Below are 26,013 nucleotides of genomic sequence, written 5' to 3' on the forward strand. Positions count from 1 at the left end.
TTTCAGATTTGTGTTCTTTTTATGTGTCATTGTTTTGAACCATAAGTTGCTTTTGATGGACGTTTGACCAGAAAAGCAGTCTTAAAATATTTGCAATAATCTTAGCAACAACAAAAGCATATTTTGAGAAAATAAGGTGAAGGTCCTTCCATGCTTGCTAAGCAACAGGTGGAATAAGTCCCTGAATACAAATCAAAAACAGCTGGCTGGTTTTAATGGAACTTTTCTTATATAATTTGGCAGCTTCGTATTTGTGTGCACAGGTGGTGTCCTTTTATTTCTTCACACATCTAGTGACTGGAACTACCAAAGCCTGCAATCAAATGCAATTCTAGGAATACTGCTTCTAGCTATAAGACCACAGGTGAAATGGAATCCCCTGAAGAAGAGGAAGGGTATATGTACCACCTTATCCCAAGCATATCAGTGGGGTGTGAGAATACATGTTTATTGTGTAGTGCCTCTGTACAGGATATTAATTTGCTGTCATCAAATCACAATTCTTATCCATGTTTACTCAGTTGAACTTAATAGGATTGATGTCTAGATAAACATGCAATAGGAGTGTTACAGCACAATCCTACACATGGCTACTCAGGATGTAAGTTCTATTATTACTCCCAGGTAAGTGTATAGAAAATTGCAGCTTCAGTTATTTTTCTAAAAAAAACCTTCTTCCTTAATTCTAAAATAAAGCAACTGGGAAAGTCCTCTTTAAATACCTCAGAAATCCTGTACATGTTAGGGTTTTTTTTTCAGATGAATGCAGGTCCCCTATTACTGTGGTAGGATGTGATACTGATGGTTTGCAAGCACAGGCTGAAAACTGACCCCTCCAAGATTTAGAAGCTTCAGAAGTGAAAGCTGTGAAGAATAGTCAAGTATTTTTTCTAGTAGAACATTTTAGCACCTATTAACATGCAATCCACGTTTTTAAAAGGTTACTTTCTGCTTTCTTCCATACACATTGTGGAAGCAAAATATATAGAGTTGGCATGAAGGTGAGAGAGAACGTGAAAGAACGAAGAAGTATGGACTGCTGGAAGTTTTGACTTCAGTTCAGTAATGCTGCTTCTCCTATGTTTTTCCTGTAAAGCTAGTTTCATGTGCTTTCTTATTAACTGGGTTGGGATAAATTTGTGATCACAATAAAAATGCTGTTAGCTCACTAAACAATCAGAACATCACATTGATCAGTTGAGAAGAGATACTGACTGATTGTGGTCTTCTCCAATGCCATTGCCTTGTCTTTATATACAGTTTTAATCAGGCCTTTAATCACAGTGTGAAGGCTTGATTTCCCCCCACAATATATGACACCTTGAATACTTCTTACCAAAGGCAGTCCTGCTGATTGCCACTTACATTCTTGATATTTTGACCATGGGAGTGCAATGAAAGGAACTAAATTCCCTTTTAAGAAAATCACACACAAAAATAGAAGCTGCTCTCTTAAATATGCCAGGGGTGGGCATATTGCAGCCAGCATGCCCCTGCCCCGTTTGGCCTAGAGGGTCAGGCCAGCCCACCTGGAAGGTCCAGTTGGGCAGCACTGGGTGGCCATCCCCTCCCTGGTTGCACAGGATTATGTTGGCCTCCCTGTACCACCTTCAGCCACACCGTGCAGCAACCCCCCCCCCCCAAGCCCCAGGTGAGTGGACAATATCACTTTCCCTAGCAAACCAGGATCTTTAGTCTTACATTTATATGTAATTCAGAAATGTTGCCTGGTCACTCAGTCCATTTTATCTGTGATATGCTTGCCGTGCTTTGTGTATTTATGATAACCTTAATCAGAAATACACGTCAGTTTCTATCTTCGTACACTTTTTTGCTTTCAATAATAGCCCCCAAGGATATGACACTTTATAAAAAGACCATGTGTAGGTAGTGAAGACTTTGCTGGAAGGAGTCATCCAAAGACGGTGCGGTAAGTCACATCTTATCTCATCAAGTCAGCGCTGCAACTGATGCATTTTCACTGTATGCTAAGGCTATTGTAATAGTGGGAACAAAATCAACAATTTCCAGAGGGGTAGCTGTGCTAGTCTGCTGCAGCAAAAACAGGCAAAGGGCCTGTTGGTCTGTACTTAAAGACTAAGTGCAATACCAGGTTGTTTGCATTATTAATTGTCACTGTAACCCTTTTCCTTTATGTAATTATCACTGATATCAGTCTTCTCAATATATATGTGCATATATTTGTCTTCAATATGCCATTGAGACTCTGACAAAATTAATACTGATTCTTGCCTTCTTTGGCCCTATCTTTTTACTCTTTTAAAAATCCATTTCAGATGTTTGCCTTTTGGAGCTTGGCACTTGTACTGCTTGATGCAACAGCAGGTGAGATCCAATTGTTACTTTTAATGTGGCATTGCATGATCCCCAAACTAATGTTGGTTTGCAGCAATGTGCCTCTGAGATACGGTGTGTCAGAGAAAGGGAGCTGAGCAGTGTGATACACATCCCAGTAAGTCTGCTGAAGGATGCCAAATTGAAGTAATACTGTAGTAAGAGAGACTGAGTTCTTTCTTACTGCAGATGGAGAGATGGTGAGAGGGAAATTAAGGTGCAAGTTAGTGTTGGGATTTAGATCCTAATTATGTATTATTAGGAATGGGAGAGAAATTTGATTTAGTTCACATTTAAAGATGAACCTCCCTAATCTGGATTTTCTGAAACAATATGCAAACTGAAAGCCTATGAGATGGCTGTGAAAGCTGTTAAGAAGTCTTACTTCTCAGCTTCCATTGCATCCGCTAGCTTTTGCCCGGCACAACTTTTCAGAATAATTAGGTCTTTAACGTCCCCAGTGGGACAGCCAAATTTAAATACGAATTTGACCCATAGCTGTGAGGCATTCACGAGCTTTTTTGCGGAGAAAGTCCTGCTGCTCCACCGTGACCTCCCTGCCAATTTGGATACAGTAATAGAACTGGAGGCCCCTCGACTGTCCTTGGGTCTAGTATTGGACCATTTTGACCGGATACTCCCTGCCGGTGTGGACGGATTCCTCCGAGCTGGAAGGCCCACCACTTGCCTCCTTGACCCGTGCCCGTCTTGGCTGATCAGAGCGTGCCCAGACAAGGTGCATGTCCCCCTGGGTGAGATCATCAACTTGTCCCTTGGCACAGGGACATTCCCAGGGGAGCTGAAGGAAGCAGTGATGTGTCTGCTCTTAAAGAAAACATCGTTATATCCTTTAGATCCATTCAATTACCACCCAGTTTCAAATCTTTCATACCTGGGTAATACCTGGGTGAGAGAGCGGTTGCTGAACAGCTTGGTAGGTTTCTGGAGGAAACATCGGCTTTGGATCCATTCCAGTCCGGCTTTTGCCCTGTTATGGGACCAAGACGGCTCTGGTCGCCCTAACAGATGATCTCCATAGACAACTGGACTGAGGCAGGTCGGGACTGCTGATTCTTTTAGACTTGTCAGCAAGCAGCCTTCGACATGGTTGATCACGATCTTTTGGACCACCGCCTTGCTGATGTGGGGAGGGCATAGTCCGACAATGGCTGCGTTCCTTTATCTCAGGTCGGGGACAGAGGGTGGTGCTAGGGAAGGAGATGTTGTTGCGACACCCCTTGGTATGTGGAGTGCCACAGGGCGCAATCCTTTCCCCAATGCTTTCTAACATCTTTGTGCGCCCCCTTGAGTCAGCCTTGGACACACTGACCACATATCTGGAAGCTGTGGCTGGATGGCTGCATAGGAGCCGGTTGAAGTTAAACTCTTCGAAGACAGAGGTCCTCTGGCTGGGTCGGGATGGCATGGGGTTGGGGGGCCAACTCCCATCTCTTGCGGGGGCTCAAATTGTGCCAGTGCCTTCTGTCAAGAGTTTGGGTGAAACCTTCGACACCTCCCTCTCCATGGAGGCGCAGGTTGCAGCTACTGCAAGGCAGTATTTTTCCATCTCCGCCATATCAAACAGTTGGTCCCTTATCTTTCCCGCCCTGATCTGGCCACAGTGATCCATGCGACGGTCACCTCCAGGCTTGACTACTTTAACTCGCTCTACGCGGGGCTGCCCTTGAAGTTGTCCCGGAAACTCCAGCGGGTGCAGAATGCTGCGGCGAGGCTCCTCACAGGGTCCTTGCCATGGGACCACATTCACCCAGTGCTTTTCCAGCTGCACTGGCTCCCAGTGGAGGACAGGGTCAGGTTTAACATGCTGGTTTTGACCTTTAAAGCCATTTGCGGCCTAGGACCCTCATACCTATGGGACCGCCTCTCCTGGTATGCCCCGCGGAGGACCTTAAGGTCCATAAATAGCAACACTCTAAGGTTCCAGGCCCTAAGGAATTCAGATTAGCTTCAACCAGGGCCAGGGCCTTTTCAACATTGAAATGAGGCTGCATTTTAAGTTGTATTTTAATCCTGTTTTTAAGTTGCATTTTAATCAATTGTTTTTATACCTGATGTTAGCCGTTCTGAGCCTAGTCTTGGCCGGGGAGGGCGGGGTATAAATAAAATTTATTATTATTATTATTATTATTATTATTATTATTATTATTATTAAACTGTAGCACAATCGTCCTTCAAAATTCATGCCTCCAAATTTTGAAATGCGGTTGTTCAGCTAAGTGATGTGTACAAAAATGCATATACTAAGATAAAGTATAAAAGGCATTTGTTATTGAAATTAACACATCAAAGTGCAGTATATTAAGGAAAACGGCTTTACAAAAATGTTTGCATTGGCCAAATTACATAAAAGTGTGTATTTTTGGAGAAATTTATGCTAAATGCTGATGAATTTTAATTTTAAAGTTTGAAATTTAAGATTGAAAAAATGAAAACAGAAAGAAACCAAAATGGAAAGATGAACCTATCTAAACATTTTATTCACAAACCAATTGCTTCTTTAACACGTACAAGTCAAGTCCTTCTGCATTATATTGTGCCACTATTTCCCTGCTCCAATTTGCAGGTGTTTGCGGTGCATCAAAAAATGTTTTTAAAGCTTTCTCGGGTTTCTGGAGTGTTTCTGAAGATGAGACAATTGCTGGAAGCAGTCTTAAATAACTCTTATTTCACATGAGCTTGCCTGAACATCAAAAAAGGACAGACTGTGAATTCTTTGGTCACTCACACTTTGGTTATTTGCTCCCCATATAACAGGAAAAGAAGTCTGCTATGACCGACTGGGCTGCTTTTCAGATGATATACCATGGGCTGGAACTGTACAACGACCAATCGCAAAGTTACCTTGGTCCCCAACAAGAATAAACACTCGCTTCCTTCTCTACACAAAGCAGAACCCTAATAACTTCCAAGTAAGGCCCACAACCATGTAAAATTGCAAGATTTCCCCATACACAGAATAAAAGGGGATAATACTCTAAGGGCACTCCCAGGCTTGCTATTTTCAGGTAGGATTCAATCACATATGGGCAAATTCAGGTGGCACAATTATAGTTGACTGGGAGGTCTTGCCCTGCAGACCCACTTCTCCCAAAGTATCAGATTTTTTTTGCAATAAGGAAAGTGGCAGAAAAATGAACTGGAAAGTGTTGAACAATGTTGTCTAACATCCCTACATTCAGATCTTAATGAATGCCTGGTAAATGGCCAACACCATCTAATCTCGCTGCAAACAAATCAGGATGAGTGCTCAAAAAGCAGGTCATCTGGAGGTGGCCTCAGAGAAATACCTCTATGAAACATATGGAAATTCACAGCAAGTGTGGGTGAATTAAAACACATTTCAATCATTATGGATGGTGTTTGGTACTTTCACTCAGTTTTAGGTGGGTTGGGAGAAGCAGTTAAAGTTTATATTCTTTCATACCTTTCACAGGAAATCACTGCAATTAATCCAGAAACGATTGATTATTCAAACTTTAATGCCAGCAAGATAACCCGCTTCATTACCCATGGATTTGTAGATCAAGGTGAAGAAAACTGGCTGTCAGACATGTGCAAGGTGCAGTACAATGTAACGTTCATGAAATAGCTCTGAAATACATTCATATCCAGACACATAGCCCTCACAATTATCATAGCTCTTTGCCTGTCACCAATTTGCCACAGGGAACATACAACAACAACAACAACCATAAGAATTATGAACTTGTATTTAATTGTGAGTTCAGATTTTCATTTGTCAGGATTAACTAAAGTATTTTCTTGGAGGGACTTAAAGATCATGTCATCCAGTACCCTAAAATGAAGCCAGATCTGTCACACTCAAATGCTTCTGAGGCTCTGATACTTAAAATATGAAGTGATTTTCCTCTTATTTGACTCACTCGCAAAACAGTTAGGCCATGTGGGGCCTAGAAATGCTGCAGTGTGGAGTGCTCTTGTTCAGGGTTCCAGCCAGTCAACCCTGCCATTTTTTAGGATACTCCGTTCCATTTCCCCTCCCTTCTCCAGTTTCCACCTCCTCAACACTCATCATTCAGTGATCATTGGACTCGGAGGGTTTGAAAATCAGGGTTGTATGTTGCATCTTTTTTGTATTGCTGGAAACCTTGGGGTTTCTACAAGTATGCTAATACCTCTCCCTAGTGTGTGTGTGTGTGTGTATGTGTGTGGTGCCACTGTGGCTACTTAGGAGTAGCACTTGCCTCCAAACTTTGCTAGTATAGTGAAAATAGATAACACAAGGAAATGAACGGTGAAACATGACAAAGGTAAAATGGCCTAAGGCAGCTGCCAGCCAAGGTGGCTACAGTAGCACAATTCTGTGAATAATAGGATAAGTGGTGCTTTAGCACAAAGAGAACATTCAGGATTTGTGGAGCCAGGACACTGTCCCTCAAGTTTGTTTTTACTCTGTTTGCATCAGAGGATGTTTCAAGTGGAAGATGTGAACTGCATCTGCATAGACTGGAGTAGTGGTTCCAGGTGTCCATACACCCAAGCATCGAACAATATCCGTGTGGTGGGAGCTGAAGTGGCCTACTTTGTAAATGTCCTTCAGGTAAGAGCAGTTCCATTCACTATGCCATAGTTATGAATCCTACAGTTACTGGAAGGCATCCGTGACAAGAAAGATTAAATCATTTGATAAAACCTGGGCGAAAACCCCCACCCAAATACTTTTCCAAGCATTATTTTATACAAGAAACAATTTCTTATATCATCTGGTGGACAGAGTGAGTTTAGTGTCAAAATTCAGTTACCATATTCCGGGAAGATGTTTTGTTGGGGAGAGGAAAAGGTTGTCACTTGTAGCTAAGCCAATATTGAAATTTTAGCAAGGAAGTATAATCCTAGTATTCAGTTTTAAATATGCATTCTTGACTACCGCAAGCGCTAGGGCAAGATTTGCAAAGTCATATATTAATGCACTTGATTCAAATTTAATGCAGCAATATGTGAAGCAGTCAGACAAAAATAGAACCCTTAATATAAAATAAATACATAGATAACATACAAATGGTTTAGAAATGAAACAAAATAACCATAGTGACTTTCCCAATGCCACCAAGCAGACGTCCACAGCTAAGAACAAAATTCAGAACTCCTGTGTCAAAATCCAAAAGGTATTATATCCACTGAGCTACAGACCATCTCAATATATATTATTTGTGCTAAGAAACAAGCACCAGTTAAGAGCTGATGCTGCCTTCACCAATGTTGTGGTGTCCTGCTGTTTTGGACTACAACTCCTATCATCCCCAGTCAATGTACTGGCTAGGATTGATGAGAGTTGTGATCAAAAACAGCTGGAGGGCACCATATGGAGGAAAGTTGATCTAACCTAGCTGGCATCTTATTTAAAAGATATGAAATCCAAAAATATGCTATGTCTTTCTTCAACTCTGTAGTTTTGCAATGTCCTTCAGCACCTTTAAGCTACCCGTAAAGTCAGTCTCCCCCCTCCCCCCTCCCTCTTTCTCTCTCACACATGGAGTGGCTCCAAGCTGAATTCAGCTTGTAAGGATAAAGGTTTGTGTAGATTGAGTTACAAACTGAATGAACCATAACACACATCTACCAGTGTGTATGCTGTTTTCTCTACAATTGCTCTTTTTTTAGTCAAAGTATGGATACTCTCCATCCATGGTTCATTTCATTGGCCACAGCCTTGGCGCACATGCAGGTGGTGAGATGGGAAGAAGAGTACCAGGAATTGGAAGAATAACTGGTAAGTTGGTGCAATGCAAATTGGTATCAAGACAATCAATATGGACTTTGAATCTTATCTGCCATGTTGTACTTATGTAATTATAGTAGCTTAATATAGTATATTGGGAGGAAAATGTTTAATGAATGGGAAAGTGTGAATGTACTTTGGCATGTGTTGCTGTTGGGTGTAGCCTAGTCTACTGTAGAATGGCATTTGAAAGCCCAGCAATATAACACTGCCTTGGAGATGCAAGGATAGGGCATATTTCAGGATCAGTGCAGCTACAGGTGTTTTACAATCCTGCACAGGTTCAGATAATTTGTCTGAGGGGATTTCCTGGCAAATAATTGAATGCAAAGTTGTTCTGATGGGAATCAGAATTTCCCCAGCTCCGCTCCCATTTCCAATAATATGTTGTTAGTTGTTACTTCAGTTAACTGTGGTTGAACATATTTCGTAAATTTTCATCTCTTGAAACAAACATTTAAATATTTATAGGATTGGATCCTGCTCAACCCTATTTTCAAGGCACACCAATTGAGGTCAGACTGGATAAAAGTCACGCTGATTTTGTTGACATTATTCATACTGATTCAGCCCCAACCATTCCATACATGGGTAAGTTGACTGCAGTATACAACATGTGCAATAATATGCATGCGATCTTTCAAATTTAACATATACTTATCTGCTATGAACTTTCCAGGGTTTGGTATAAGTCAAGCTATAGGACACCTTGATTTTTATCCAAATGGAGGAGAATATATGCCGGGATGTAAGAAGAATCCTATTTCACAAATAGTTGACATTGATGGAATCTGGGAAGGTATGTATCAGATCAGGGAAACAGGGACAAAGGGACAGAGGTGGGATGTGTGATCATGAATAGACTGGAGTCCAAAGGCTGGATTAAAGATAGAGACGGGGGAGGGATTGCACAGTTACTTCAATCAGTTGCTGACTGCTAGACCAGCCTATAAGGAAGAGCTTTATAATGTCTGTTTCCTCTTGATTGCAACTGCAAGATTCAGTGATGGTCACCTACTTGAATGTCTTTAAAAGAGAATTCATGGAGGATAAAGCTATCAATGGTTATTAGCCATGGTGGCTGTGCTATACATCCACTGTCAGAGGAATACCAGTGGCTGGGAATTACAAGTGGGGAGAGCACTATTGCACCCAGGTCTGCTTGCAGGCTTCCCACTGACATCTGGTTGGCCTCCATGAGAATAGGATGCTGCCTTTGGCCTAATCCTACAGGGCTCTTCTTATGATTTTATGATTGCTTTGCATGGTGAGTTCACCAGCTTTAGGCTGTTGTAGGGCAGGCATGTCCAAAGTCTGTTTCGGGGGCCTAATCCGGCTGGCCGGTTTAATCTAGCCCCTGTGGCAGTTTATTTCCTGGCATAAAATCCTAAAAAAACCTCAACAACTTCAATCCTAAAAGAAGCTCAACAACTCCAACCCTTAAAGGTGCTCAACAGCTTCAATCCTAAAAAAGGTCAACAACTTTGGTCGGCCCTTTGGTCGGCCCTCACCGCCCTTCATTTCATCAAATGTGGCCCTCTTCGAAAAAAGTTTGGATACCACTGCTGTAGGGTCAGCTGACAGCACTAAGACCAGCACTGCAGCCTATAGGGGTGCCCTCTATCTGATTGGCTGACTAAGCTCCAGAGCACTGGTGCTACAGAAGGTTTGGCACCAAAGACTGTCTCGAGGTTACAGTTCAATACCTTCTTTAGTTTTTTATGTTATGCCACAAAAATATTTACAGCAGTAGATTCATTTAGCCTTTTAAATCCCACTGACTTCCATGAGAGAATAAAATACATACTCAAATCTCTTCTGCTGAAATTAATAGGAATTTAGTATGCTTAAATCTGTGTAGATGAATGGGTTGTTTCCAACACTGCTGTTATGTTCATGCATAAGACTTTGACTTGTGTGGTGGAACCCTCAGCCCCCTGTGCCCCCTAGAAATCTGATCCTGAGGTTTAAGGGGGCCCTTTGGAGCAGATTTGGTGGGTGGGCAGAAGGAGAGGAAATGAGACTTTTCAATGTACTCTTGATGCAGGAAACATGTTGTATTGGAGTGCACTGAAGCCAGAATTAATGGTAATGTATACACAGCCTGATTTTTACTCAGAGCAGACCTATTAAAATGAATGAACCTACGTTAGCCATGTCTATTAATCTCAGTTGATCAATTCTGACTAGCATTGGATACAACCCATACTGAAGAGATAAGCAACTTTCCAAAATATATAGTAGATAGGAAGATAATTTGTGTACATATTTTGTGTACCTATTTTGATAATTAGCAAATATGTATATAAGTACATGTGTGATTATTTCTGAATTTTTTGAATTTACTATTAATTTTCAATCTTTGATAATTTAAGAAAATGAAATATAGTCCAGGGCTAGAAATCATGACATACAGCAATAAAAACAGTGTGTTTTCTTGTCAATCCCACAAATCAAGATTGCATTATAGAAGCATAGCAAGTGTTAATGAATCTTCCTTAGTAAAATATCCCAAACCTTGTCATCCTTATATGTCCCCAAACCTCCTATCTGATTCATTTATGAAAAACTTGTTCCATTACATTGATTCAACAGGCATAAAATCTGTCAATATGATGGCAGATATAAAAAAGACACCTACGTACTTAATTATAGTTCTGTTGCATCCAATATTTTCACTAATTAGCATACAGAATAGAAACAAACAGGAATTAATTCAGTTGAGAAAAGCTGCCTATGAAAGAAGTAAATACTGCTTAAACTATTCCAATGATTTGAAGATTGAGGACAGAACATAATTAATCTCTCTTACTTAGTTTCTTGGCAGCAGTGCTAGACAATGGTGTTAGCATATGAGGAATGACCTTGATATTTGGGTATGTTGCTGCATTTGTGATTATTGCTTTTGGCAGTGAAAATAATCAAATTCTATCACGTCTTTTTCTATTCAAAATGGAATTGAAAAGGAACAAGGGATTCTACTAACAGATACAATGAGCTAGGGATGAAGCAGATCAGTTTTCCATGCTTCCGATTTCACACATCACTCAAGGGGAATTTTGAATGTTAAGAATGAGATTTCACCCCTCAACATTAATTTTGGTCATAGTACCCAATGCTGTTTGTGCACTATTAATGAAGCACAGGCCACTCAGAAAGATACAGGGACCAATTGCAGGGTTAGAATACTTTCCAGTGGCTTTTCCTATGATTGTCAAAGACTGAAGAACTGTTCAATACCAATTTTGTTACAAACACTGAATATCAAAGTTAAAAAAGAATCAAGGATTATATTAGCAACAGGTATTGACTATTTACATACAGGATATGAAACCTGGGATACTACTAGAAGTCAAATCTCAGATTTAAGATTTAAACATAATGCGAAGCCAAACCATGGCTAAGTATGGATGAAGAAGTGTGCTAGTGCAGTTTTTGAAAAGTATGGATGCTTTGCAGTAGTTTTCATGCTACTGGAACCTAAGCCATGGTTGGGCTTAGTATTATGTCTGAACTTAGGCTCATGGTTTATCTTCCCCAAATGAACCACAAGCAACAAGCTGAGAACAAACCTTAGAGGCAACTAACTGTTGCTGTTTTGCAGCAAAACAAACATGAGCTAAAGTAACCCAGTGTAACCAATCTTTTGCTTCCCTTATCCCACCAATGCTGATGTATTCTTAATCTTACAAGGGGGTATTTTGGAATCTACCATTGCTTGAAATGTGGTTGTGAACGGTTAGAGAGAATTTAGTTAAATCCAGAAAGGGGGATAAAAGCAGAAGCTGTGCATATAGCCATGGTCAAAGCACATGATACAAAGAAGAATCAAAAAGTAAACTATAGCACATAACAGCAGTTTCTTTTTCACAGGAACCCGTGACTTTGTGGCCTGTAACCACTTGCGAAGCTACAAGTATTATTCAGATAGCATTGTCTTCCCAGATGGATTTTTGGGTTACCCCTGTGCAGCATACAACTTATTTGAAACGGTATGTTATTTGTGTATCTCAGGAGCAACACCTCATGTTATTGCTTCATCATGCACATGCAGTAGAATGCAGTTTTCCAGTTTGCTAAGATCCCTTGACACTAGGTTATGTGTGAAGAAAAAGACTGGTCATTTGTAATGCCAAACCATGCCTTAGGAGAACGGGAACAAGACCTGTGCTCACGTGGTCTTCCTCATCCTCCTTCTTCCCTCTCATATGCCATTTAATTTGCTTCAAATCATTGTTTGCAATTACCGGTATATCCAAATAAGAAAACTGGTTTTCAACTACCCTCCATGCTGGGACTGCAAACCAGTTGCAAATCATGAGTTCCATTCCTGGTTTGGAGGGCAAGTGCGAACCATAGTTTGCCAGCTGGGATACAACTGTAAGTTGTAGTTTGTCACAAACCAGAAAGTAACCAATTAACCACAATGAATGAGAGGAGGCACATGGAGTGAAGACTCAACCATGTAATGCCAAGCCATGGGAACCAACTCACTCTGAGGCAGTTGTACCAGTACAACAGGTCAAGGTCCATAAAAGAATAATTGGAATCTTGGGAATAGGTTACTGGACTAGTAGCAGAATGATGCAAGACAGTCACAGTGAGAATTGAAGACTGATTAACATTAACTTCATATTACTATTGAAATAAATAGTAGTAGTTTTGGGTATAAGCTTTTGTGTGCATGCACACTTCTTCAGCGTGCATGCACACGAAAGCTTATACCCAGAACTACCTAGTTGGTCTCCAAGGTGCTACTGGACAATTTTTAATTTTTATTTATTTATTTCGACTGCATCAGACCAACATGGCTACCTACCTGAATCTAGATTCATATTACTATTGTCATTGTTTTCTGAACTGTCAACTTCTTCAAATGTAAAAGTCCTAAAATAAACTCTAGGGTGCTATTTTCCCATGGCAAAGGGAAAGACATGTACAAGGTAACTTCTGTCATCTTAAACTTAAAGGGTTATCAACCATGCAAACATTCTTATAATGTAGACCACTGAGAACAACTTCAAGGGACACACACAATTAATGCTTGCAGATTAGGTGAATTGTAGAATCAAGGCTTAGTTAACAAAGGCTCTATAATGATATTGCGTTTTGACTTTTATAATAGGTTTAAGGACAGCAGGCTGCCTTAATTCTCTTCTATGTACTAATTTGCTTCTGAAATGTCTTGAGAATATGGCATGGGTCAGGTATGGCATTAGTGAGTGGGCCAGGAAGACTTTTGCACCAGCCCTGGGTGTCCTGCCTTTGCAATACCTTTTAAAAAGCACCACTTTGCCTACAGGACAACTTGGCACACTCCATAGTGGAGAGCTTAATTTGCCAAAGGGAATCGGTACATAAAAAGTAGCATATGCAAATTTGTGTCATGGGTCTGTGTCTTGGGCCCTTAAAGTACCTGGCAGTACCCCGGCACGTGACCTCCAAATTGATCTTTGAGCCACAACAAGAAGTCAGTTGTCCAGGGCAGGACAATGAAAGAGGTGTTGAACAGTTATTAGGTATGGCTTCCCAACAGTGCAACAAGTGAGAGAAATAATTGTTGCAATATGAATAAAATGAGTTTTCCTGTTTTCACTAGGATGGCTGCTTCCCATGTCCAAATGGTGGATGCCCTAAAATGGGTCACTATGCAATTGAATCTAAAGGCAGATTCACCTCTTCATTTACAAAGCTTTATCTGAACACTGGAGATGCCAAGGATTTTGCCCGTAAGTTCACTTTTGGAGTAAACTCTGAAGGCTGACCTCATCCTATATTGGCAGCTCAGAGAACTGTATGAAACAATAGTTTGTTACAAAGATTACAGTTTGCTCTATTGGTCTGGATTTCCATCTTGTATGTGGAGCAAAAAATATCCTAGATAACAGGCAGCATCTTTCCCAAAAGCCAAGACAACACTTCAGATGCTGCTAAATTGTGCCTAGACAGGTGTAGTGTTTCAGCAAGCAAGAGCCACACACAAAGCAAGCTTTTGTGCACAGAGATCAGAAACAGATGTACACCAAATGTGCCATAATTCAGAGCACCTGTGTTCTGATTCACAGTGGTCTATCTAGCTCAGTATTGTCTACACAGTCAGCAGCTCTCCAGGGATTCAGTCAAGAGTTTTTTCCAGCTGTTCCCAGCTGAGATTCCAGGGATTGAAACTGGGACCCTTCTGCATGCAAAGCAGTTGCCCTAGCCAGGAACTATAGCCTGGAGCCATACTCTTTGCCTAGAGAAGTATTCAATTAATTCCATAACTTGAAGTGAAAGAGGATATTGCATAATACATTTGGTTTTGCAAATGATGTCTAAAGTTCCTCTGGTCTGAATCCTTCACATAAAATAAATATCTGATATCAACACACAAAATTAAGACGAAGAAGAATTAAATGTCAAGAATCATAGGAACTTGCCTGATGAAAATCAAAATCTTGCTATTTGTGTTGTTCAGGTTGGAGGTACAAAATATCAGTCACTCTGTCTGGAAGAAGCAGTGTCCGTGGATACATAAATATTGCCCTATATGGAAGTGGAGGGAACACCAAGCAATATCAGATTTTCAAGTAAGTACGGTGGGTAAAAAATTAGATTTTAAAATATGTGTTCCTACTTGACATTTGCTTTTCTGTTTCTCTTTTTCTACTTGTAAGATGATTTGATATTTTTTTCTTTTCATATGGGGTGAACAGAAATGCAAATAAAGCTAAACAACAGATTCATATTGCATTACAATACATTCTATTTCATCTTCTAACAATTTTCTAGCAACTGGAGTTTTCTACATTAACCTCAAGAGCTCTTTTCTGTTTGGTTAGCCTACTTGTTTACTGAATTTATGACCCACCTTTCTGCAATAAAGCCTCTAAGGTAGTTAACAAAAAATACAGATACAAATGAAAAAATAAACACAAATAACAGAGCAGCAAAAACCCAGTTTGCTTCTCAAGTGTGCTCTGCTCAGCTCTACTCAGCTCTGCCAGGCTCTACCAGAGTGAGGTGCACCCTTCCAGCATGAAAAGCCCTATTATACCTGCCAAAATGTGGGCAGGCAGATGCAAGCAAAAGCCCCTGAAAGAAGACATTTGTGGGGGCAGAAAGGGACAGAGCTGGGTTAGCCAAGGATCCACTGGATCCTAACTCAGTCAAGGTATAGTAGCTGATAAGCCTAAACCAGCCCTCCAACCTTTGTGCCAGGAATTCGGATTGCACACTGAAGGTTACAAAATTTACTAATTACTGACACTTTAGGGATCATATACAGTGGTACCTCGGGTTAAGTACTTAATTCGTTCCAGAGGTCCGTACTTAACCTGAAACTGTTCTTAACCTGAAGCACCACTTTAGCTAATGGGGGCTCCTGCTGCTGCTGCGCTGCCGGAGGACGATTTCTGTTCTCATCCTGAAGCAAAGTTCTTAACCTGAAGCACTATTTCTGGGTTAGCGGATTCTGCATCCTGAAGCGTATGTAACCTGAAGCGTATGTAACCCGAGGTACCACTGTATATCAAATCAGGGTGTTTCTTATCCTAATCCACATCAGTTTGAATTACTGTACAGTAACTCTTTTCGGCCATTTTGCTGCCCAGTCACCCTGTTGTGGTGGTTTTCACAGTACATTTGCAGTTTTTGTTTAAGATGGGTGGGTCCATAAGAGCATGGGGCTTATGCACCTTCTTTTAATAGTTGTGTAGAAGTCATGCAGGCTACACCTGCTGAAATTCCCTCTTCAGCTCAGCTGTAAAGTTGCAGGAACCCTGCCCTCTTTTACACTTTTCTGCCCCCAGTTTAACATCATGGGCAAAGTTGCACATGTCCCTGTGAGTGCCTGACTTGGAATTATTTATAATCAGTATAAAACTTAAATACAGTTCCTCAGGTGACTGAGGAAAGGGCGGAATAAATGACCCAGCTCCCTGCTACAGTTGGTTGCTTGGCAACAGCCAACAGTGACCCAACTCTGACAATGGCCCTCCATGGCCTAGCCTCAAACCACTGCTGGTTAGCTGGCAACTCAAATTTCTTGAAAAAGATCATCAATGATATGGCCAGCCCAATACATTTTGCCCCTGATGCAAATGACAAGAACCCTCCCCATGTCCATAAGCCAACTGGTGTGGCAGTTGAAATTTACCTCAGCTCTGGCAATGGGACAGCCATCCTCCACAGTATCCAAGGGCAGCGGCCTAGTTTAATGGATTTGGAAGAAGCCATGTGGAAGACCCAGTTCTGTCTTCCAACGGAGGAGAATGACCCAGGGTTTCAGGAGGAACAGCCAGCCCTCCAGTATCTGCCACCTGAGGGACTTGCCTCACTCTTTCTAGCAGAAACTGATCAATAATGTCAGTTAACCATTGCCATGTAGGTGGTAGTTTCTCTCTTTGATATTTCAGTTTATCAGAGTTTGCCTTTCTGTTTTCTTCACTGCCAGCTTCATTCCCTTCTTTGTTAGGTCTCTCCCTTCAACTTTCACACAACTCTTCTGTTTCCCCTCCTCAACCAAAAGCCCTTCCTTAATTGACTCTTGTTTTATTTTCTCACAGCTCGTTTTTATAAGGTGCCCAGGAGGAGGCAATATATTACCCCCTACACACAGGGAGAGGGGGGAGAGCAGCATCTGCCACCCTGAGGCCATTGCTTCACTCCTCCTAATGATAGGGCCGACCCTGAGAACCTACCAACAATTTTGGATGCAAAAACTGAACCATGGCTCAGTTTTGTGGAGCTCCCTCCCATCTGATATCAGAAAGATCCCCTCCCGTTTGAAATTCCAGAATCAAATGAGGCCCTTTTAAAATTTTATTTCAGCGGGCATTTTCAGTCAGCTTTCTCATACCATGGTTAGTTTTAAGTCATTTTATCTTTATTGCATCATGTTAACCATACTGCACAGCTCTTAAAGATGATGGTGCTAAGCGATATATAAATGGTTGAAAAGACAGAAAGAAATTCCTAGCAACAAAACTAGAAATGGGTCAGGGTTTTAATTTAAAGTGATATCTAATTTCATGATATCACGTTTATTGACGTGGATTTTCCTGGGCATTTTAATTTCGTTAACAAAATGTATATACTGCTTGATTGAATCTCGTTTCTAAGCAATTTACAAGAAATATTACAATTATCTATATAAATAGTTAAAGACAAGTAATTAGAAACATTTTAAAAACAATTAAAATCAGCAGTAAACTAAAAAAGAAATTAGAGCACACCAACATTTATGTGTCTGGATAGGCTTATCCAAGTGAAAATGTTTTACGCAGGTGCTGAAAGGAATACAACAACGGTGCCTAATTGATGTCAATAGGCAGGAGTTCCAAAGTTTCCAATGCTGTAGAATTTTGTTTGTCGAATACTGTCCTGGTCTCATAAATTATTTAGAACACATACCACCCACACTTTTTCACGTTAGTCACTCTATTTTCAAATGTCATCTGCGTTAAGAGGGAGAAAACGCCCCTCTGGTATTTTCCGAAATGTGATTTTAAGCTTCCGCTTTTTGTTTGCTGTGACTGTCTGAGCTAAAAGCCCTGGTACATTATAGCTATTCAAAAATGTCACTTTCCAGCCTGCTATTTATTTAGTTTAGCCAGCAGCAACGTGTTTTAGTGCTGAAAAGTAGATTTAATAGCAGGGACATTTTAAATGATTTCTACAATAAATCATTTTAATCTAAGCCAAATATCACCTGTCTGTCATGCAATATAAGCATGGTGGAGGGGGGAAGAAACTCTGGCACACAGTAGTAAACAAACCCACATATATATAGTGCACATTTTTGTATCCCTTTCATGCATTTGGCCCTCCTTCTTCTCCATCGTGGTCTCTGGACAATACATTATCTACTGGGATTATAGCATTCCTTTGGCAGGTTTCTCACCTCCCCAGGCAATACTGTATAATAATCTGCTCCAAATCACCTGAAGGACTGTAGGCTTTCTTAAATGAGCCTATGCTTATCCAACTATATATGCTGCCCATGTCATGTCTTCCATGGATGCATAGAGTTGAGGGACCTTTTGAGATCTACATGGATAAAGCTGTCATAGTTTTTAGGATCTTTGTGTTTTTTTCAAAGAGCCTTTGTGTTTACTGTTCCATTCCAATCTTCAAAAGCAGGTCAGGGGAGGGGCTGCCCCCCTGATCCCCTTCTCCTCTCCCCATCTTGTATAATTTATACACTTTAAAGGTGCTAGTTGGCTGTTGTCAGCTGCTGCCTCAGGTCCCAGCTCACAAAGGACCAACGCCAGTTGCTCTTTATAAACAAAAGTCTTTATTGTGGTTCATTGTTGGTTTGACATCCGTGGCGCGCAGCGCTACATCTGAGTCCTTAGACCGGCGAAGTCCCATCTGAATCCGCCCCTCCTTTACACCAGTTCAATACCCAAGCTTTGCTCCACCTCTTCCTTTCCTCCCTCTGCTCCTTTCGCCTCCGGGTCCTCCTGCCCTCTGGGGTCCCAACCCTCCTGGACTCTTCGGAGGCGGATTCTTCTGGCTCCTCCCCCTGTCTCCGGCGGGCTTTGGGACCTGGCTCCCAATCCGGATTTTCTGCTGTCCCTCGCGCCTCTACATTTGAACTTGGCGCGCGCGCCCAGCCGCCCACTTTCCTCCTAACGGCTACACTGCTCCCTTCACTGCTTTCTCCTTCAGGGAGGCTGGCCAGCCCTGCTCTCTCCTCCGCCCCTCCACTCTCTGACGGAGGCGTGGTCAGTCCTGCCTCACTCTCTCCTCCTGCAGGAGGAGGCTTTTGTTCTAATCTGTGGGATTCTTCCCCCCCCCGCTGCGCTCTGGTGGGGAAGCTAGCCCTGATTTCCAGCTGCCGCTTGGTGACTCCCCACTGGCCCCCCTTGCCCTGACCCTGGGGGCCTCCTTCTGGGAATCTTCTGATTCGCTGGAGAGACTCAGGGAATCTCTCTGGTCACTGTCACACCCTCCTGCGCTCCCCTCCGATTGTTCCCCTTCGCTCTCCATCTCCTCCTTCTCCTGTGGCTCAGTCCCTGAGCCCCTGACATCCATCCCCCCTCGAAGCCCCCCCTTCCCCCCTCCCCCTCTCCGGGCGTGGGTTCCGGGCGCTCCAGTGCTTGGGGGGCGAGAGCTGGATACTGTTCGATGCCCCTGTCGTGCAGCCCTCCCGCTGGATCCAACCAGTCCGTACTGTGCTCATCGACGTCTATCTCCTCCGCTTCCATCTCTTTGTATTCGTGCTCAAACCCCTGATCCTCACCCCACACGTCCATGTCCTCCCCACCCTCCGGTACGTCGGGAGCTGCGTGCCAAGGTCCCCTCAACCATTTTCTTCTCCATTCCTCCTCCGGCTGATCGTCCCACCAATAGGAACGGTCAGTGTCTACCCCCGAACAAGATCCCCTTGGTGTGCTCCAGCCCGGCTCTGTCTCCTCGTCTGATGAGAACCCCTGGAACGTGCTGGCCGAAAGTGTGGGTGTGAAAAGCCAGTCGTCGAAAAAATCTGCCGGCATGGGTTTTTGGGGGAAGAGCGCATGAAACTCGTCTTTGAGATAGCGCTCCTCCAGGGCATAGTCCGGTACCCACCTGTTGGCGCTTGCCGGGGTACCTTCCTCGGCAAGGAGATATTCAACTCCCTCCTCCCCCCATCTCGAGTCCAAAATCTCCGTGACCTCGTTGATTGGTGTCGCCCTTCGTGGTTTCCCCCCTGTGGGTGATTGTCTGCGTGGGTCTGGTGCGGTCCCTGGCGCCTGAAACCTGTGTGGTGCCTTGTAGGGTGTAAGCACCGACCTATGAAAGACCGGGTGCATTCTGGAACCCTCCAGAAGGGTCAACCGGAAAGCTACTGGGTTGATTTGTGCCTCGACTTGGTAAGGCCCTAGCTGCTTGTGCCCAAGCTTCTTCTTAGCTAACGTTCTGGCTGGCACTGCCTGAGCTGCTAACCATACCCAGTCCCTCACCTGGATGTCTTCCCTGACTTTCCTGTGCCTGTCTGCCTGCACTTTGTAGGCGTGTTTTGCGAGTTCTAAGTTCCTTGGGAGTTGCTCGTGGACCTCCTGTAATTCTGCTGCCAAGTGCTCTGCCCCCTGTGGCTCCCCCTCCCCTTTCATCTCCAAACCCGGGAAGGTTCTGGGATGCCGCCCATTGTTGGCGAAGAACGGCGTCACCCCTGTAGACGCGTGCTTCGTGTTGTTGTAGGCAAACTCGGCCAGCGGTAGGTAGTCCACCCATGTCGAGGGTTGTTGATTCGCGTAGCAGTGCAAGTACTGCTGCATGATGGCGTTGACCCTCTCTGCCTGTCCGTTGGTCTGCGGATGTCGTGCCGACGCTAAGTTGATCTTGACGTTCAGGATGCCCAGCAGCTTCTGCCAGAAATTCGAGATGAACTGGCGCCCCCTGTCGGATAGGATGGACCTCGGCAAGCCGTGAACTCTGAACACGTGGTCTATGAACAGCTTGGCGGTTTGTTCCGCCGTGGCCACCTTCGCGCAAGGAATGAAATGCGCCATCTTGGTGAACAGGTCTACTACTACGAGCACCGCTGTTTTGCCTCTTGAGCTGGGTAAATCTGTGACAAAGTCCAGGGCCACTCTCTCCCACGGTTCAAACGGCGTCGGAAGCGGTTCCAGCAGTCCCGCCGGCGCCCTGTGTACTGGTTTGGCCCTTTGGCAAGTGTCACACCGAGCGACGTAATCCTCAACTTCACCCCTCATCTTGGGCCACCAAAAGTCTCTGGCTACTAATTCCGCTGTCTTGTCCTTGCCGAAATGTCCAGCGCTGGGTGCGTCGTGTAACTGCTGCAGGACTTTCGCGCGGAGTTCGTCTCCCGGCACGTATAGAGCCCCTTTGCGGATGAGCAGTCCGTCACGGATCTGGAACTCGGCGTCCTTCGCTGTGCCCTGTCGCACCTCTTCCATCTTGGATTGCGCGAATGGATCCGTCTGTAACGCGCAACGTACCGCGTCCAGGTCAACGGTGGCTGCCGAGCACTTCCACACTGCCGGTGTGAAAATGTGTTTAGCTGCCGCCGGCGCCGCTTCCTCCAGATACTGCGGTTTCCTGGAAAGTGCATCTGCCATGACGTTGTTGTCTCCCGGGATGTACTCTATCCTGAAGTCGAAATCCGCAAAGAACTCCGCCCAACGGATGTGTCTTTGGTTCAGGAACCTCGCCGTGCGCCAGTACTCCAGGTTCTTATGGTCTGTGTGGACTTGCACGGTGTGTCTGGCTCCAATGAGGAAGTGCCGCCACGCTTTGGAGGCTGCATGAATGGCCAGCAACTCCCTGTCCCAGATTGTGTAGTTCTGCTCCGACTTGCTGAGCTTCCTGGAGTAAAATGCGCAGGGCCTCCAGTTCCCTTGCGGATCTTGCTGCAACAGGACCGCCCCCACCGCTCTGTCTGATGCGTCAGTCTCGATCCTCAGCGGTCTGCCGGGGTTGACGTGAAGCAGCTGTTCCTCGGACGCGAAGAGACGCTTGAGTCTCTGAAAAGACTGCTCCGCCTGGTCCGTCCAGATGAACTTCTTTTTCTTGGAGCTGAGGGTGTCCGTGATAGCCGCCGTCTCATTCGCAAAGCCCTTGATGAACTTGCGGTAGAAGTTGGCGAAACCGACGAACTTCTGGACTTCCTTCCTATTGCGCGGGCTCTTCCAGTCCAGCACCGAGCGGACCTTGTTGCTGTCCATGGCGAGTCCCTTGTCTGACAGCTTGTAGCCCAGGAAATCCACTTCATTCACGTCGAACTGGCACTTTTCCAGCTTGGCGTAAAGCTTGTGCTCCCATAGTCTCTGCAGGACCTCCTTGACGTCCCCTTCGTGAGCCTCCTGCGATTCCGAGAAGATCAGGATGTCGTCGAGGAAGCAGACGCACTTCTTGTATAGGAGTCCCGCTAACACGTGGTTCATAAATGCTTGGAACGTGTGAGAGCCATTTTGGAGGCCGAAAGGCATAACTTTGTATTCATAGGTGCCTAAGGGCGTAAACATGGCCGTCTTCCACTCATCGCCCTCCCGCATGCGTATCAGATTGTATGCGCCTCGCAGATCCAGCTTGGTGAAGAGTCTTCCCTTCCTCACCGTCGCTAGTAGGTCGTCGATCTTGGGCATGGGGAATGCCGTGGGCTTTGTCCTCGAGTTTATGATTCTGAAATCAACTACAAGCCTCTTTTGGGGCGTGTCTTTTTTCTTCACGAAGAACACGGGACTGCCCCCCACTGCTTTGGACTCTTGGATGAATCCCCGCTTCAAGTTGAGCTCTATGAACTCCCTGAGTTCTTGCATTTCGTCCTCAGACATGGAATACAGCTTCCCCGTCGGCAGTGTCGCCCCCGGCAGGAGGTCAATCGCGCAGTCGTAGGGCCGATGGGGAGGCAGCTTGTCCGCTTCCTTCTCACAGAAGACTTCCAAAAACTCCTTGTACTTGTCTGGTACCGCCTGCACCATGCTGAGGTGTAGCTCTGGTTCATCCTCCTGCCCTTCCCCCTCTTGGCTGGGCTGGATGCAGTGTTCCGCGCAGTAGGAGGAGCCGAAGGTCAATTGGCGCTGATACCAAGCCAATCCCGGGCTGTGCCTATCCAGCCAACTCATGCCCAACACTATGGGCGTGTCTGATAGGTGAGTGACGTTAAAACTGATGACTTCACGATGATTCCCAATTTGCATCACCATAGGTGGTGTTTGCTGTACCACTTGCCCCCCTAGCAGCTTCCTGCCATCGACTGTGATGACGTTCAGTGGCATCGTGGCCGGTAGAAGCGCTATGCGGTGCTGCTTGATGAAGTCCACCCCCACAAAGTCTGCATTGCTACCAGAGTCAATGGTAATGGGGACTTCGAGGGTGAATCCATTGGGCAACTGGAGTGATGCAGTGAGTTGCACCACTGGTTTGGGCGGGAGGGGGTCTGTGGGCTGCAGAATCTCTGGGGACTGCTTCAGAAACTTGCCTGGTTGGGCCCCAGTGCCTCTGATTCCAACCAGGCTTGGCCGTTTCCCTGCTGCTCATCCCCCTGCTGAAAAGCTCCTTTTACTGTTGCTGAGGCTGCAGTGTGCTTCTGGATCCTCTGGGGACACTCTTTGGCCAGGTGCTGTGCACTGTCGCATATGAAGCACTTCCTGCTCCCTCTAGGAGTTTTCGTCTTGGCTGCTCCTGGTGTTGGGGCTCTGGTCGCTGTCTGAGCCTTAACGCTACCCAACTCCATCGGTTCTTCTCCCTCCCCCAATGGAGGCGTGGAGTTCGCGCGTCCACTCTCCCTGGGCATGAAGGGAGGTGCTCTGGCCGGTGTGCGTGCGAAGCGACCCTCATCTCTGCCCCAGGGGCGTTCCTCCATTCTCACTCCTATCGTGAGCGCTCTCTGAACGACTTCTGCCGTGGTGCTAGGTCTCTCTCCCCTGGCCAGCTCATCTTTCACGGAAGCGTTTAGCCCCTCCCAGAACAGATCCCTCACTGCTGCAGAGTCTTTTTGCCAGCGTAGCGTGTTTACCAACGCAAAAAAGCGGGAGTGATATTATCTTACTGTTGCTTTGCCCTGCCTTAAGCCGTGCATCTCTCTTCTAGCCACGTCTACATCTGTGGTAGACTGGAAACAAGCGTCCATAGCCGCTATGAAAGCGTCTGAATTCTGGAGGGCGGGATCATTACCGCGCCATAAATTGCGCAGCCAGGATCTTGCTTCTCCATGCAAGTGAGTTATGATAAATCCCACTTTTTCCTCCTCATCTCTAAAGTCCTTCCTAAGCAGTCTGAGCGCAAAAACTACATCTGCTCTGAAGTTAGGGTACTGCTGCAGGTTTCCATCAAAGTGGGCTACAATGCTGCCCCCCCGCTTTACGAGGCCAACTCCCTCCAGTCTGGTTCCCGGCAGCCCTTCCTTGCCCAATTTTTCCCACCTGGTTCGCAGATCCTCGCAAAACTTCGCTGCTTCCTCCTCTCTCTTCCTGGAAACTTCCAGCTCTGCGTAAAGCGTCTCAACCGCTTTTTCCAGCTGTGCCACCTTCCCTTCTGCGCTCTGGTGGGGAAGCTAGCCCTGATTTCCAGCTGCCGCTTGGCGACTCCCGCTGGCCCCCCTTGCCCTGACCCTGGGGGCCTCCTTCTGGGAATCTTCTGATTCGCTGGAGAGACTCAGGGAATCTCTCTGGTCACTGTCACACCCTCCTGCGCTCCCCTCCGATTGTTCCCCTTCACTCTCCATCTCCTCCTTCTCCTGTGGCTCAGTCCCTGAGCCCCTGACAGCTGTGGTGATTCTAACCATGTGGAGATGTGGTAGTGTTGCCTCCTCTTGAAATAAACTTGCCTAGAATCAATGTGGGGCATTGGAATGCACCTCAGAGCAAGACATATTCACCTATAGATCTCCAGACTTACCACACAAAAATCTATGGATAAGATACTTTCCTGTCAATAATTTTTCATCAGACTAGGGTTTTTACCTTAGTCTGGTAAAGTCAGATCTAGTCAGACTTGTATACTTTACAGGTCAGCTCACGATATCTATAAAGACCAGTCAAATGATTCACCTCAAGTAACATTCAACATTGAGATTTGTATATACTGACCCAAATGGACTATCTGACATTATATAAAGCAGTTTCCAATTTATGAGGCATTTCAGAGTCTATGGCCTTTTAAACTGGGGTGGGTGAGGTATTGTTTTTGTTTGTTATTGTGGTAATTTTTGTGTTTTGTGGTAAACTGCTCTGTGGTCTTCCGGTGAAGGGTGGCATATAAATAAATACATTTATATTACAACAACGATAATTGCTGAGCAAGACCACTAGTGGATTGAAATGCATCTGGGTCTTGGTATTGTTGCTGGTCACATGATTTTTGGTTCTCAGCATTCTTGCTGGCTACTTGTTATCTTACTACATTTCTCCATATTTTTGGAAAGTTTAAAGTTGAATTCTCTTCTTATGTACATATTGCAATAGTAATCCTTGCACCTTTTGCTCATACTCGATTGTGTGCCTTGTTCCCTATTTTTCACCTTACTGTGCTAACTTAAGAGGTGGTTGTCCATAATCACTAAACCCAGCTTCATCATCCTACTTGAGTAATCCCAATTTTTCAAAACAGTCGATGGAGGATGGGAACCCTAGGGTTACCATGTGGGCAAGAGCTGCAGGCCACTCTTGCAGTAAACTCTTGCATTCCTTCTTCTCAGTTAGTGGTTGTCTGAATTCACCCTTTCTGCATTGCAAGTGAAATTCTCAGGAGCTGATGGAAAAGAAGCCAGATCAATGTGTTGGTATCTTCAGATGTGACAACACCATTGAGATGTTCAAATCTGATTATGTGTTTTTTTTCCTTTTTTCTTTTTTCATGCATGATTTTTATTCATTTAAAGCATAACCAAAAAACACTTAAACAGTCTACATCATATTTTCATCGATTTCATTCTTTAGAACTTCCTTCAGCCTCTCCGCGAATCCTCCGTAGTCTTTCCAAAATATTCGCATATACTGCTATCTATTGACATTATTTAAGTCCTTTCTACCATTTCTCTTTTGACAATATTCTTACTGATATCACAGAGCTCTTTTAAAACCTACTAGCAACAAGTCAAGTCAAGTACTTTATTACGGTCATAGACCAGCATAGACAAAACATATACATAAATAGCATAACAGTATGAATCCAGACGAATAATTATTAAATAAATAGGAGCTAGAACCAAACGTAGATTTAAACATATACATAGAATACTTAATTAGGATAGATAATGGGGGAATAAAAATTTATAAGAAAGATTAAAAAATCAGTTAACACAGCTATATGGGGTGGGCTTCAGAAGTGCGGATCTAATAATATGGGCCTTCAGTTTGGGATTGAGTTGTAGCATAGATCATTCTTCGTCAAATATCTATCATGGCAGCGCAATATCTGGTGACTGAATATGTGACTTCTGGGCTCTCTTCCTGTGAACCAAAACCTAC

The 26,013-nt window shown here is 44.3% G+C and overlaps 1 protein-coding gene across 1 annotated transcript in view; it reads left to right on the forward strand.

The window, feature by feature from the left end:
- Positions 1-2,297: 2,297 nt before the first annotated feature.
- Positions 2,298-26,013, forward strand: part of LOC114597455 (inactive pancreatic lipase-related protein 1-like) — a 29,600-nt gene continuing 5,884 nt past the window's right edge. Inside the window, exons 1-10 of the mRNA XM_028730141.2 lie at positions 2,298-2,346; positions 5,131-5,285; positions 5,810-5,935; positions 6,803-6,937; positions 7,999-8,107; positions 8,588-8,707; positions 8,796-8,915; positions 11,990-12,108; positions 13,716-13,845; positions 14,574-14,685. Coding sequence (XP_028585974.2) covers positions 2,298-2,346; positions 5,131-5,285; positions 5,810-5,935; positions 6,803-6,937; positions 7,999-8,107; positions 8,588-8,707; positions 8,796-8,915; positions 11,990-12,108; positions 13,716-13,845; positions 14,574-14,685 — 1,175 coding nt within the window. The remainder of the gene's footprint in view (positions 2,347-5,130; positions 5,286-5,809; positions 5,936-6,802; positions 6,938-7,998; positions 8,108-8,587; positions 8,708-8,795; positions 8,916-11,989; positions 12,109-13,715; positions 13,846-14,573; positions 14,686-26,013) is intronic.

This window comes from Podarcis muralis, chromosome 6 (genome assembly GCF_964188315.1).
Source record: "Podarcis muralis chromosome 6, rPodMur119.hap1.1, whole genome shotgun sequence".
In the NCBI taxonomy this organism is placed as follows: domain Eukaryota; kingdom Metazoa; phylum Chordata; class Lepidosauria; order Squamata; family Lacertidae; genus Podarcis; species Podarcis muralis.